General features: G+C 45.5%; 1 protein-coding gene across 1 annotated transcript in view; it reads right to left on the bottom strand.

Moving 5' to 3' along the window:
* The window catches only part of LOC119462352 (protein MMS22-like), a 151,998-nt gene that overhangs the window by 61,033 nt on the left and 74,612 nt on the right, over nt 1-16,353 (bottom strand). Inside the window, exons 18-21 of the mRNA XM_049672947.1 lie at nt 8,368-8,478; nt 7,327-7,379; nt 6,470-6,535; nt 2,045-2,149 (exon numbers count right to left, since the gene is read on the bottom strand). Coding sequence (XP_049528904.1) covers nt 2,045-2,149; nt 6,470-6,535; nt 7,327-7,379; nt 8,368-8,478 — 335 coding nt within the window. The remainder of the gene's footprint in view (nt 1-2,044; nt 2,150-6,469; nt 6,536-7,326; nt 7,380-8,367; nt 8,479-16,353) is intronic.

The raw sequence follows: 16,353 nt of genomic DNA, 5'->3' as shown, positions 1-16,353 counted from the left end.
CTGGTATTTTTGAATATTTGGAAATAACCAAATATTTCACAATACCAAAATTTGAAACTCTGGTTACTGTTCTCCATCTGCTAAACATTGTAGCAAATTATCATAAGCGAGACACTCTGTCAACTGTGTCCCTGAATCTAGTGCACGGTAATAGCGAAGTTGGACGACTTGTTTAGTCAATGCATTTGTTGGCAGATTTTGAACGTCTTTGTACCTTTCTTTAGTTCCTTGAATGCACTGATCGAGACCGTGTAGATGCTAAGTTCTGTAAAGTTTCATAACGTGCTGACACATTTGATGGCATCATGTATGACTTGTAGTTCTTGATATTCGATTCAATATTCGATACCTGTTATATTCGTATTCAATTCGTATTTGAAAAGGTTGATTTTCACCCACCCCTAACAGATACTCAATGTTCCTAAGTGCGTGGGTTAAGGAATATTCAAGGTCAATTTTGCAAGCTACCAAGGAAAAACTATGATTTATGTATACGCTATTGATTGCATGTACCTTGTGACAAGGTTGATCTAAAAACTTGCATTACTTGCATCAGGTAAGTACTGATAGGTGGAATATGTTATAAAGAAGATGAAGAAGACAAGTGTGCGTGAAACAAACAGGGAGTCTGCTAAATTTAGTAGCTGCTAGGTTGCAGCACTTTCTAACTGTTACACCCTAAAAGCGATTCACAAGGGTACTTCTGACCTGTAACAGTTCTATTGCACGACCTAGAACAGTGGTGCAAATGTGTTGGAGCAAACCTTCACTGAAGGTGCGAAATATAAAAGAGACAGTGTTCCTAAAACCACGCTATGGACGAGGACAAAAAGTGCACAAACGAAATGATGCACATCGGCGCCTGTCCTGTCGTTTGTTTACTTTCCATCCTCGTCCATAGCACTCTTTTGAGAACACTGTCAAGATGAACCAACTCGCCCAAATGAAGGTATTGTTGCTGAAAATAAATGATAGCATGTAAAAGACTGTACAACTTGTAAAAATATTGTTCATTACAGTAGAATTTCGTTTACCCTGAATAATTGTATATTTCTGTGTAAAGGCTGCACCTTTAAATTTGGGCCTAGATAGTTCAGAAATTTTCTGTGTATGGGCTGCACCACCCTTTCCTAAGTGTGTACCTCGTCACTACAGCACATGTTGCACTATCTCTACACGGTATGGATGCAGTGCATAGGGGTGCATTGGTTTCCTCTTCAGTTGTTTCCAGAGTAGGTAATCAACTTAAGCATTGTTCTTCTTTCTGGGGTTTTACGTGCCAGAACTAGTTCTGATTATGAGGCACGCCGTAGTGGAGGGCTCTGGATTAATTTTGACCACCTGGGTTTCTTTATTCAGACCTGAAATTTGTATCCCAGCAAACTACAGCTTGTCCTGTTGCACTTTACCCCTGTGTAAACACATTTATGCAATATATCTATGCTCAGGCAGCACCTGCTGCTGCGAGCTTCCCTCAGCACATGCAGTCTCCTGCCCTTCGTATGTACACTACACACATTTGTGCAGTAAGCGTTTGACATTCTCACACCACACCTGGCCGTGTTGCCAACTGTGGTGTGTCAGCAAACAACTGCACGTAATTCAACCAAACGATGACTGGCGCCTGCAGTACAGTTTGCATTTAATGCCTCCATCTTCCTTTACAGCGGCACTGAAAGTTTGTTACATTGAAATTATGGATAAACACACTTTACTATATTGAAACTAAAGTACATGGCATTTTACGGATGGCAAGTTATTGGAGAAGATTTGTTCCATTGAGGGTTTGCTGCATGAAGGTTTAATGGCCTCACATATCTCTTCTTAGCTTGGAATCAATTTAAGCACTGGTTTCCAAAAGCCAAAGCCCCTCAGTAGTAACTGCTCAGTAATAAAGAAATCTCAATAACTTTTTGTTGCTTTTGAATGGGGACCATTATTAGCAATGACACTTGAGTTATTCCAAGCAGAAGAGAGAAATAAAAGCTGAAGTATTTGTGCCAGTATTCTTCCAGGAGCCACTGGAATGGGAAGACGTCCTTACCGTCCACGCAGTGACTTCCAAGCACTGGTGACGCCCTCTGGGGACTGCCTGTGCAGACTGTGGGCTAGCAGCATAAGGAAGAGCTCATAGCTGTTCTCTGCCCCCCTGTGAACAGAACATGAGGCATGACTATTACAGGGAGGCAACATGATGGTTACCTCACTGAGCACACTTGGAATGCAAAGGCCAGCTTTGTTCCTTGCTTTTTTTTTTCCTCTTTGCATACTAACCACAATGGCCTGACGACTTACTCAAACAGTTTACAAGTGTCATAATGCTACAGCACAAAAATATGCTGACAAGAAACAAAGTAAGGATGGGAAGAGTGGCTTGTGTCAGCCCCTACTACTTCTTGTCTGCATCATCCCGCACTTTACACCACAAAGATTTTCTAATTTTCAATCCTTCTGCAGCTAACTGTCAGGCTTGTTGTATCCATAATTTTATTGCACGTTTTTTAAGTAATCACATCAAATACCTCAAGCTCTTGCTTCGTTTATCCAACACCTCCTTCTGGCCATCACAGTTTGCTTGCTGCTCACAAACTACTTTCTTTTGGGCAAATCCTAGAAACATCAGGCAAAATTTTTTGCTAAATTTCAGCATTTATAGCATGACTCCAGTGAATATTCGCTATTCGGAAAGTTGGAGGTGTATGTCGATGTCGCGGAGTCACATTACAGTAGGCAAGGGTGCGACACTGATTGCAAGGGGTTAACTGATTATTAAGATGGAATATGCAAGCAATAAGATAGAAACTATTTACACAGGCATCTAAACACAACAAGTTACAATGAGGTTACAATTTTGGTCTTCTTTGAATCTTAGCCAAATAACCACTGAATCCCCTTCCAACTACCATGCACGCACTTAAAAAGCTTCCTGAACATCACCCTCACACCATCGTTCGTCCAATCAGACTGCAATGTGCTCAGTGTGCACATAACGGGGCTCCCAGCATGACACAATACAAAGTTCCAATGTCTTGAAATGACTGCCATAAACCCTTGCTGTGAAGGGGGCCTCTTATGTCACCATCTCGCAAGACACAGACCCAGCAGGAAAACACTTTCACGCTCGTTGGGGCATCTGGCCTGTTCACAGAATATTTTGGCAGGGGTGCGGTCAAGAGGTGATGGGTTGACTTCAAAGCCACGGCACTGCTTTCCCAAACTGAATGGCGAAGTCCCACCTAAGTTTGCCCGCTTACGCCCTCTTCGTAAAACACGGCTCCCCCACTGGCTTTAGCTCTCCGCCACAAGGCTTGTTGTCGGATCGCGCGTCTCCTTTGACAACCACTGTTCCTACATGTAGCCGCCCACACAAACAATGCTGAAACTCCACTACTACTGATGATATTTTGTTGCCACTCTCAATGACTACCTACTGAAACTAGACACTTGTTGCAGTGTTCCAAAGTACTGCAAACAAGTTTATTATGATGCAGACCTGGCTTTTGTAAATTGCCTGTAATTTCTGTGAAATTTCAACAATGTATATTTGGATAGAAAATAGATACGAAGATCTGCATTGCTCTTGACGTTGGTCTAAATACGTCAAACAATGATTAAAAGGTTTACGCACAATGTGAATGCCTCAGCTGTTATTTATATGCTTGTAGCTTGTAAGGTAGGTGACCTCCCCAGTAAAAAAAAAACAAAAAGAACAATTGACTCCAATTAGCTTTTCCAATAGGAATCAACTGGGACCAATAGGAACCAATCAGAAAATCCTTACTTCTAACCAGTTACGATTGGGTCAGAGGAGAAACTAATTGGAGTTGCCAACTGAAATGAACTCGACCCAATCGGAACCGATTAGAAAATCCCTAGTTTCAACTGATTACGATTGAGTCAAAGTGAAACCAATCGAGTCCGACTGGACTTGCCAATTGGAATCAACTGGGTCCATTCGGAAATCCTTACCTCCAGTTGGTTACGATTGAGTCAGGGATGCAACCAATTGAGTCCAATTGTACTTGCCAGTTTGAACCAGCTAGGCCCACTTAACATTTCCAACCGAGTCTAATTGGACTACCAATAAGAATAAACTAGCTAGAACCTAACAAACTGGGAAATCATACTTTCAGTTTATGAACCCATTCAAGGGAACTGGATGAGTTATAGCTACCCGTTATTTTCCGGTCTATAACTCGCACCTTTGTATAAGACGCACCCCCCTCAAAACAGCAGTTTTTGCGGAAAAAAATGTATATAAGTCGCACCGGTGTATAAGACGCACCTGTTCGTTCGGTAAACGACTTAAAAAAAATTACAGTGATGTTTCACTCCGTGAATATTTCCACTCCAGGTGCATTTCTGCCGTCGTGGTTGCCGCGATGTTCCGTATAAAGTCCAAGGGCGATAACATCATCCCTGCGCGCTGTATGCTGTATGTGCGAGTGAAAGCGTTTGACGGTGAGCCGAATCGCGCACAAGGGAAGAAATCGGGAAGGCAGCGTGGGAGGGAGGGGTGTAGCGCACGTATCTTGACAGCGATCTGCAGATGCGATGACTTCAGGGTCGGCCGACTCACGCTCGGCCTGCCGCCACTTATGTTGCTGCTCCGTCCATCTCGCACAGCGCTCGGGAACGCGATCAAGAGAAGAACGCACCCAGCACCTCGATAGCAGGCACAGAACCCGCAGCAATTAAGTGAACCAGCGCGCTTCGCATGGCCATAACATCGAATCCGATTTTGACGGCAGTTTTTCCGGAAAAAAAAAAAACTTACATAAGTCGCACTGTTCTACAAGACGCATCGACAAAAAATGCAGAAAAAAAAGCGCATCTTATACACCGGAAACTACGGTATATATGCATGCAGTACTAAGGCTATAGCAAACCTGTTTCTGAAAGATGGAATCCTATTTAGGTTTGCTTTGTGGGGTATTTAAGTGTACTGATATTACCCATTGGTACAATTGGTCATTCCAACCAATTGGTACCCATTGGGTACAATTGGTCACTCCCACAAAAACCAATTGGTCACGTTCCAGTTGGTTCAATTGGTCCAGTTATGTACTAATTTACGATTGAAAATTTTCCGATTGGTACCAATTGGAAATTTCCCAATTGGAGTCAATTGCTTTTTTTGATAGGGTCTTTCAAGCAATACCTGCCATTTTTTCCTTTGTTCAAGTGTTAACCGAATTCAAGAAAGTGCGACTTATGCACTCAAACATTGGCCTCTTACAAGGCATGTGAGTTTGCACTCACACTGCTAAATTCACAGCCTTCTGTTTTCTGTAGCCCGTGCCCTTCACTGGTACAAGTGATGTACACGCATTGTCACAAATCTTCCTAGTGCCTTCTCAAGAGTTCACAGTGGCTGCTTGCACACATTACTGATGATTCATTGGTTGATTGATTGAGTGGTTGACTGATTGATTTTTTAAAAGCAATACTGGGTCTATGAGTGCTGAAATTGTGCTGTGTTGCACAATGTAGACAATGGCACCCTTTAATTTCAGGGGCCGTGCAAAACTGTAACACTTAATTTTTTTTTTTTTTTTTATGGAGTGTTATGTTGCAAGCGGCTTGTAGCTTGACTGCAAGAAGTTAAATGTCCGTGCATCACTTCCCGACATGTTGCATGCTACCATGAGCATGGCAAACGACGGCTCGGTGACTCCTATTTGTGGTTTCTGTCCTTTTCATTTCATGCGCCATAAGTCTGCATTGCATAAAGAAACCAAAAGCCACTTGGTGCAGTTTGAACACGACCTATATGCATGTGTACCTTGCATTTTGCAAAATTTAGTGTCCTCCTTCACCCTAAACGCAGCCATTATTCCACAACCTTAGGGCGCATATTTGCAACACTTCTCTTATGTAGATGCTGTCTGCAACTGGTCGTCCTTGCAGAAATCGTGTCAGCCTTACTAAAACACTGGCCAATTAGAAAATTTTCCCACCCAAGAGAAGTTTTGTGAATATGGGTCCTGATGGTTTTTTAACAAACAAGTAGGAAGCTTGCAAACGCTATAGCGGTTCTTTCACAGTAGACCTTTGAATGAAAAACAACAAAAGCAATGCCACTACTTCAGGCACCAATGAATTATTGATGTCAAAGATTGCATTAGTCGGTTCTGCATAATCCAAAATGTAACAGCGCAACTTGGGACAAGGACAAGAACTGTCGAAGAGAAAGTCTGTGACCATATGTACAGTGCGAGGAAGACCAGACGGACAGGAGTAGATGCACACATCGCTGACTTTAAACAAATTTTTCTTGAGGGTCAGTGCTGTGTGCAGTGATTGTTGCCAGTCTTTTCTTCCTTGCGCTGTCCTCTTTATAGTCATCAACCACCAACAAGCTCAATACTGCACCTTTTTGAATGAGAACCAACCAAGTTCGGTAAGAGAGGACATTGTCCTTTCATTCTGCTCAGCTAGTCTAAGCAAAAGTAGCAGTTCCACTTACCTCGCTCCCAGGTCATTTATGTCAACCAGTGCCCTGGCACGGACGTGCATCTGCTGGCTTGTTTGGCTGCAAACAGAAAATAAATTTTTCTGAGTGCCCATTTGCTGACAGGCAGTCACTGCCACCGCTCACCAATCTAAATGAATGGCCTTCTTACTGGTTCTCACTTTGTACAGCTACTAATATCATTAGAAGCTCATTTCTATGATGTTTTTGACTCTGCTTTCTATGTATTCATGTCAACAGTGCTAAAAGTTGGCTGTTAATGATTCACATTTTACTATTGACATTGTTCTCTTTCCTACACTGATTCCTTAACATTTCTGATTAAACTAGCTGCGCTAAAGTGACTGGTTACCAATTGTTTGTTTGTTTGTTTATTTATTTATTGAGTTTTCACATGCGCATATGAAAGAGGCAGGGTAACGTCATTATATGAGCTATTAGCAAATGAAAATGCATGTGATTGTTATTAGGGGGGAACGCCATAGTGAAATGCTGCATCCCCTGCTGAATCCCGTTCAATTTTTGCCGCAATAAAAAAAAGAAACCTTGTGGCTCTCACTCTCACTGGGTCAGAGACTTTTATTCTATCTTTGATACTGACAAAACCTAAAGAGACAGTGCCTTGAGAAAGTCACAAATAAGAATCTCCAGCAGAGGCTCTATTGTGGACATTGCACCATTTCTTTCGAGACGTTATCTTTCAAAACGGCACCTGGTTCCGATCACCTGTCCCTTCGAAACTGCAAGCGCAGCAGCCAATTTTTTATTAGAGAGCTTGTGACATTATTTTACTACCAGTGGGACATGCTTGTATTCTGCACCACCCGTCGTAGTTTCAGCCATGTTCTCACCAGATTACTTGGAATGCTTGGACTCCACTTGAACCGGTAAGAAAATTTTCATTCTGTAGAAAAAGGGAAAGAAAAGATGTCATAAGCACTATAATGTAATAAAAGACATGCTATGCAGACTGGCTGCCTCATACCTAGTAGTAGTCTGATACTAAAGCTGTGCACATTTATAAGTTATGTTGGCCCCTTAAATTAGTTAAAAAAGTGAACCCACTTAATTTGGTTAATCGTGAACTTTGCTTCCGATTTTAGAAGTATATTTGAACTTTTAGAATATCTGACATATTTCTCCCCAATGTCTCGCAACCCATTGACTGGAAACATCACTAGTGAGAAACATGTACAAACAATTGTTCTTAAAAATATTTTGAGCAAGCCACACAACAAAGTGCTAACTTGGGCCAGCTGGTGCAAATTTAGGTAACATAGACAATGGCAACTGGACATAAGGACAGACACAAATAAACATGAACACTGGCGTTTGTCATCTGTCTTTGTGTCCACCTGCTAGCACTGCTTATTTTAAAGCAGTACTGACATAACATTTTCGTTTCTCGTGTTAATTGAAGGTGCCGGATGTCAAAACCCCAGAACAAACAGAGGTAAGCCTGAGAGCACCCTAACTAGTTTACTAGTACAATGAGCTTTTCTACAAAACAGTTTCGGTTATCTTTTCCAGGTTTATGCTTTATGACGTCGTGACACAGAAGGTAGTCACGTGGGAGCAGGACATAGTGACGTTTCACCACTAGCTCCGGTTCTCTTGGTAATTCGCTACACTGCAACTCACTGCACAGCATGATGTGGCCGCGCTGCTCCTGGCGCGCGTTTTGAAATAGTCATATTAAAAGACAAAACGTAATTAATTATTTATGTTTTGTCAATTAATTTATGGCACTCTCGGGAAAGCGAGCTTCATAATGTAATTGCTGGGTCGAGGGCCACCCAATAAAGTCATAAAGACAAGACAAAAACAGGACACATTCAGATGCTGCCATCTCGTGGGAATTTCGGCAAACAGCTCGCAAATCCTGAACATACCAAGTTCTTGAGGAAGAAGTCAAGGAGCGACTGGAGAAGATCGATGCTTGGCTCCCAGACCCTGTGCAGGCTCATGCAGGAACGGACAACCACTCGCATCAGCGCCTCCTTCTGTACGTACGGCAGAGTGACACATGGCAAATTGAGTCTACGAGTTCCTGCTTGCCACTCTCACAAATTCATGCATTCAACAAGGGCGTGCTGCAGAGCCTTAATTAAAGCAATGCACGAAACGAGAAATATAACTGCAAGGCCAACTGCCGCATTCTGCAACGGAACGTAGCAGGACAGTACCGAATTAACACATTGCTTCCCAGTTAGATCATTAGAGGTGGGCAAATATAAATTTTCTTGAATACGAATAGTAAGTACCGAATATCGAATCGAATATTGAATAGTCAAATGCAGATGCAGATATTTACAGCAGGAATATTTATTTTGGTACAAATAGGTACCGCGCCTGTACTGACAGGTGCAAAAAAAGGCAGCTAACGATCAGGGACAAAGATCGAGTTCTAGACACAAGATCGCTAAGTGAATTGAAAAATTCCACGAATAGCCTATCAACATCTTTAGATCCTGGGTGCTATAACGTAAAATGATTCTAAACTGTTTTGATTTCAAACTCGTGACGTCAAATTTACGTAACCACCGATGCAAGCATCAGGCAGTGACCCGCAGCGTTGCCTGAAAAACCCAATCAAACACTCTCCTCGTTTATAAGAGGTCACCTTTGTTCGCTTTCAAAACCAATAACATTGTCTACACTCAGCAGTTTTTCTTATCTAATTGGCTGACAAGAGGCGAGGAGCACGCTCTAGTGGAGATGGTTTCGATGGGGACGAGCCGGTACAGTGAAAATAGATAACTGCATGAAGAGGGTGGTGCCGGCTTCTCCGATTGGTCCGCTTCGCCTTACTTAGTTTGCGGTGGCTGGTCGAAAATGGCGGTGGTATGCAACGGAAGGATAAGAATGCCGCTAAAACTGATCATCAGCAAGGATGAGTTGGCAGACCGATGTCGTATATGTGCCGAAAGGGCCCGATAACGTTTTACTGCCACGCAAAAAGGTTTATCATGCTCAAATAAATACATGTTCACCGGCAGATGCGAGTAACGATGACCTCAGCGATCAGTGGGCAGCGATCTTCTATTCTTTTCGAAACGGGGCAGTCTGTGGCTATTCGGAAAAATTTTCAGTTTTGTTTGGCATATTATTGCATTTTTTTCGCGTACGCGTCACTTTGACGTGGTGAGTTTTTGCGGTTTTGTGAGGTCGCGTGACAGACAGGCGAAGTGGGCGTAGCCAGAAAACATTGGACCAATAGCAGAGGGCTAATTGTTAAAAGTTAAATTAAATGATGGGGTTTTATGTGCCAAAACCACGATCTGATTATGAGGCACGCCGTAGTGGGGGACTCCGGAAATTTGGACCACCTGGGGATCTTTAACGTGCACCTAAATCTAAGTACACGGGTGTTTTCGCATTTCGCCCAGAGGGCTAATTGTGAAAAGGCGTCGAATCAGGAATGATTATTTTTCTTTTGTGCAGTTTAATCATGCATAATCAGTGTACACGTTATATCAGATGGGGAGCTATCGCGGTTTTCGTAACGTCGTGTGAAAGACAGGCGAAGTTGGGAGTGGCCCGAAAATGTCATGACCAATCGTGGAGGCTGATTACAGAAATTGGAATCAAAACAGTTTGGAATCATTTTACGTTATAGCGCCCCCTGATTGCTAAAGTGATTTACAAGCATTAATGGCTGCTGTGCAACCAGCTTTCCAAATATTTTAAATAAACAGGTGCTGAAAAAAGATTGACGAAAAAAAAAATTGACCTCTAGAGCTGTCCTTGATTTGTATTTAATTATATTCTTAAATGCCACTATTACAATGCAAACGTTGTAATGAAGTGTTGTGCTGGTGTATCATGCTGATGTGAAGTGATGTACGCTAACGCATGACGCTCTGTGTAGGGTAATAACTAGTGATGTGTTTAATTTGATTGTTTAGTCAAAGTGTATGACAATGTTGTGTTTATTATATATGATGGTTTGTAAATGTGTACGACAATGTAAACAAAACGCTTGTGCCTCTGCTGCTGTCCTTGCCAGTACGGGGGGGTGAAGGACTCCCACAAGCCATCCTTGAATGGCTTTTCTCTTCACCTCCCATCACGTGTTGCGATAAAACAATAAAGAATCAATGAATCAGATCAGAAGTTGTGTAAAATAAAAAATAAATTGCTGCTGAAGGACTTGTGTGCCATAGACACATGTAGAAGAGCTTGCTGCAAGGAAAGCATCACTGGCTGTATCATAAAATATAAAACTGCTACATGACTAAACTGGCAAAAACTCTGAATGACAGACTACAAGAAAAACCACGTGTCATTAGGCTTCCACTGCAAAACCAAAAAGAAAGCGTGCATTACCCATTTTTATTTCTGCATTGCTCTGAAAGCTTGTCTCTTAACTTCGGATAACTTGCGATACTTTATATAGCAGATGGAGAACAGTAACAAGACTTTAACAGTCAGCTGTTGCGATATATTTGGTTACCAGTTTTTAATATTCGACAATACCGAATAGTACCTTTTTCAATACGAATAAGAAGAGTTAGAGTGTGTACATTAGCTAGTATATTCGATTCGTATTTGAAACTTAGAATATTCAGCTATCCCTGGGAATCATGCTTCTACAGCTGTCTATAAATAGCATGCATTCCTTAAAGAGGCCCTGAAGCACTCTTCTAACTAATCATAGAATGGTCTCACCATTAACTCAAGGTACATCGTCCCACGAATCCCATGCCCCAAAACGTTTTCAGATCCTTCAACTATAAGTGGAGTTATCGCGTGGCTTTGTCTCTCTTTTCGTCTCTGCTAGCACACTGGAAGCTACACCGCACTGAAGCCAAGAGTGCAAAGCCCTGGCTAAAAGTCGAGTGTTGTGGCGATAAAAGGGCTTGTCACGGCACCCTGTGGGGGCCGTGGCAGACTGCGCTACGCATCACGTCGCTGCCATCTAATTGGAAGCCATGGACAGCAGATGCAGCTACGTGTAGTGCAAAGATCAAATAATTTTTTTTTTCTTTTTATGATTGCAGGCGCATATATTTTTAATTTATATAAACTAAAAATTGTCAATTATGTATTATTGATACTGTTCTCTTGATCATGAAACCAGCCAATGGCATTGGTCGGCCAACTGCTTTCGATGACGAATTGCGGATGCAAGAGGAAGCGTCTGTTCACTACTTTCGACACAACATTGTAAATTCCCTGCTCCATGCAGCGAAATAATATTTGGTCCACATGTTTACTGGAGCCTCGTTAACTTGGGGTGTGCGAATACGCAAAAACAGTTAAACCTGCTTATAATGAACCTCCATATAACGAATTCCTGGATATAACAAAGTTTTTCTATTCCCTGCCGTTACTCCATAGAAGCACAAGTATTTGAGACGTCTACGTAATGAAGTGGCAACGGGAGACCCCCGCAAAATAACGAATTTTCCCCGCCAACAACCTAGAGATTTCTCCCCAAATTTTGTCATTTTTGCGCGAGCAGCAACCGGAAGCCCCTTATCAGCTGCTACGGAATGTGAAGCGAGCGCACGTGTGCGTGCCTGCGAAAGTGTGTGAGGCGGGCCTGCATCTCGAGACCCGGCGATCTCGCCGCTGCGGGCATGACCTTTCCCCCTGCCTTCATTCAAACCTGACCCTGCCGCTTGCGGCAGCTGGCCTAGCCCGCCAAGCCGGCACTCTCCTTTTCCAGTTGATGTTGCCGACGCGCTGGCAGACGATGTGACACATCACACTCGACGAGCGCGGACACGCCGCTGTCAAACGCTGGCGGCGTGTGGAAGCGCCACTGCAGAAGCGAGCGAAGTGACTTTCGTGCTGTTGTCTATCGCTTCAACGCAAACTGAACGCCGAGAACACACAGCACGCACAAAGCTACGAGCCGCCGATGCACCTAAACTGCCTAGACTCTGCCCCAACGCAGATTGCTTTCAAGATACGGCCCGCGCGACTGCGTGCCGCCACGCAGTATGCAGTTGATGCCAGAGTACAGTACAATGCCGCCCGCTATCCCTCCACCCTCGCCGGTGCCTCGAGCGCAACGGAAGAAAGCCAGACCCTCATAGAACGAATTTCCGGCGTCCAAGCGGCGAACTGCTTTCGACGGCGGCCGCTCGTCGGCCGGTGTCAAAAATCAGGGTGCGCGCCACCGACTTGGAGGGGATGGATATTTTCACCCGCCGCCGGAAGCGTTCAGTGCGCGGCGACAAGCCCGATCCAATCAGGAGGCAGCACTTCTGGCCGTTGCATCATGGGATTAAGTTTACGTGAAACATGGCAGACTTGGGCAATGCCTCCTAAAAAAAAACTATGCCTGGGACGTGAGCCAGAGAAGTGCTGCCCTGCCCTTTCCGTTTTCCTCCTCTCCACTTGGTACAACCACTAGAGCCTCTCGCGGCGAACGCTTGCAACACACTACGCGCCATGGTAACTCGAGCAGACGACACACGCCCGCCCTTGCCTGCCGTGACCTTTGCTTCACGAGACGACATTCATGCTACATATTGTCGTGTTAAAGTGACGGTCTTTGTCAGTAGGCAAAGAGAGGAGGTGACTTGGGAAAACAGTACCCCTTATTTGGAGGAACTTGTGCCCATAAGCGTGCTTCTGGCGAAACTATGTAGTGAGCATAACAAACACATAACAAACACACTACACTCACACAATACATCAAGGCAGCGCTAGTCCCACCCGACCTCATTTGCCTGCAAGAGATCGGGAAAACACCGAAACCCACCGGTGGTTATCGTCTTTACTTCGACCTTGATCACCCAGATGTAGCGACCCTGGCAAGGAAGGACTTAGCCATAACCGCGACCGTAATACCGGGGGTCGAAACACACCATCAAATAGTCACAATTTGGCCGGTCAAGAAAGGACGCCCTAAATGTGTATTAGTGCACGTGTACAGTCCCCCTAGCGAACGCAAGGCCGACTTCTTGACAATCCTGAACCACGCATCCACACTGCTTTCAAAGCGGGACCGATTGACTTTCCTTGTCAACTTTAATGCATGGCACACCGAGTTGGGGTACAGGCGAGATACGAGCTAGGGAATCAATCTAACCCAGGCCCACGAGTTACTGCTGCTCACACACCCGGGAGTTCCTACAAGGATAGGCAACAGCATGACTCGGGACACTACGCCGGATCTTACCTTTATCAACAATGATAACGGTGTTACCTAGAGTAACCTCGAGGAAAACTTAGGCAGCAACCACTATGCACGACGATGAACACGGCAAAGGTCCGCCTAGCCTTAGGGACGGCCAGGCTGACGGACTGGAAGAAATATCGAGAACGCCAGCAGACAGCCCCCTCGACACCCACTACGGCAGAAGGATGGAGTAATTTCCTAAAGGAACTCTATAATGCCACCACTAAGGAGCTCCAAACCACACCAGACACGCTGGCTATAGACAACCACCTAGCCCATCTCTGGGAAGCTCGTAGAAGTCTCAGCAAGAGGTGGAAAAGACAGCGCCACAACTGTAACCTAAGGCGACGAATCGTCCGACTGGCGGAAGAAGCAAACACCTACGCTCGAACACTCAATTACAACAACTGGCACAGCTTCTGTGACTCCCTCAGAGGCACACTGAGCACCAAGAAGACATGGGCCATACTGCGATGCATGCTGGATCCGACCAGTACGCGCACGGAAACGGCTAATGTCATGCGGCGACTCATAGAAAAGTACCAAGGGACGGAGACTGAGCTGTTGCAACAACTCAAGACCACCTACACCGGTGAGGCTCAAACACCTACAACAGCACCCAAAGAATACCATGGGGAAGCCAACGAAGATCTAGACCTTCGCGGAACTTTACGCAGCCGCGCAGACTTTCAAAAGGAACACAGCACCAGGACCAGACCGCGTCACCAATGCGATGCTTCGCAATCTCAGTGACACGGCCATTGGACAGCTTATGCATTTGTTCAACGATCAGGTCTGGAGGAAGGGAGGTCGGGTACCAGCGCCATGGAAATCGGCCAACATCATCATGATCCCAAAACCTGGTAAGCCGCGAGAGATCGGACAGCTGCGGCCCATCTCATTAACATCGTGCATGGGCAAGCTCTTTTAAAGAGTCGTGCACACCCGGCTGGAGAATCACCTCGAGCGTAACAGCCTTCTTCCCGACTCGATGTTCGGCTTTCGCAAGGGAGTCTCTGCACAGGACGTCTTCCTCATGCTAAAAGACGAGGTCCTCAGCCTTCCCCCGGGCAACCTAGACAGAATCCTGCTCGCCCTTGACGTTCAAAAGGCCTTTGACACCATATCTCACTCCGCAACACTAGAAGGCCTTGAGGACGTCGGATGCGGAGAAAGAACATTTCATTACATTCAGGACTTTCTGCATGACCGCACTGCAACAATTGCGCTCGGAGCGTCACGGTAACTCCCATATGAACTGCAGGGCCGCGGCACGCCTCAGGGTGCAATTTTGTCTCTGCTCCTAGGAATTCAATATTGGAATGCGCAAGCTCGCCCTACATTTACAGGAAGACGAAGACCTTGGCGTGGAAATTTACGCCGACGACATTACGCTCTGGGCTACCAAAGGCTCATACGGGGACAGACAAAACACACTTCAGCAAGCCCTAGACACGGTCGAATCATACACAAAGCATGCCAGCATGAAATGCGCACCGAGCAAATTAGAATACATACATATTCGACCACCAAGAACCCAAGCCAACAGAGCTCCGCCGTTACAACTACTTCTAGACGGAGAACCCATCCGAAAAGTCCAGCAGCTACGAGTGCTCGGAATGCATATACAGGAAACGGGCAGTGCCGGCATCGCCCTGTCCAAACTCAAGCGCACGGTTCGCAGTGTTACTAGCCTCATTAACAGAAACGCACGTAGCAGAGAGGGAATGACAGAGACAGACACCATGAAATTAGTACAGGCCTTCGTCATAAGCAGAATCACTTACGCTCTTCCTTTCCAAGCAGCCCGACAAACTGACATCGACCAAGCAAATCGACTGCTGATTGCCTGTAAGGCGGCACTCGGCCTGCCCGAAAACATGAGCACTGACCGTCTCAGCGAGCTGGGCATGATGAACACATACGAAGAACTCGCCGCGGCCACACTCATGGCCCAGTGCGAAAGACCAAACACAAGATCCCAGGGGCGCTCCGTGCTAACACAACTACGATACCCTCTAACGCCACAGTTCTACGGAGACGAGACCATACTTATGCCACCTGATCTACGAGCAAGAATCCATGTGAACCCCATCCCACGTCACATGAACCCTCACTTCCACGTGAAACGGCGACAAGCCCGAGTAGCCATCCTGCGCAAAAGACAGGACGACACAGACACATACTTTACTGACGCGGGCCGATACCCTGGAGGTGAGACAGTGACTCCTACTTATGTGGCTGTCGCGACAAACCAGGGGAAACCGATCGTAGCAGAGTCCGTACGCACGACTCCAAGCGCCACGGCGGAATCCGCGGCCATAGCCCTAGCCATCCGAGATGCTGAGGTCAAGAGCCAGTCGGCTTATATACTCACAGACTCGCAAGACGCCTGCCGGCTCTTCCTTCGGGGAGTTCTACCGGCCGGGGTCCTTCGCATACTAGGACCAAGCCTACAAATGGACCACAGTATAACCTGGTGTCTCGCGCACACCGGAGTGGAAGGCAACGATCGGGCGGATCGTCTGGCTCAAGGTATAACACGCCGAGCCGCGATACATACCGCTCGAACGGACGCCTCTCCGACACCCGGCAGCACACTGAGAGACATTCTTTAGGCACAACGACTAGGAAGACGAACCAAAGCTCCACCTCACCCCAAGCTTAACAGGCGACAGGCGAGGGACTGGCACCGAATACAGACAAACACGTACCCACATTTACATAGACTGCACAAAAA

This window comes from Dermacentor silvarum, chromosome 8 (assembly GCF_013339745.2).
Source record: "Dermacentor silvarum isolate Dsil-2018 chromosome 8, BIME_Dsil_1.4, whole genome shotgun sequence".
Classification (NCBI taxonomy): domain Eukaryota; kingdom Metazoa; phylum Arthropoda; class Arachnida; order Ixodida; family Ixodidae; genus Dermacentor; species Dermacentor silvarum.
Note: the sequence above shows the minus strand (reverse complement) of the source record. Positions and strands in the feature narration are given on the sequence as shown.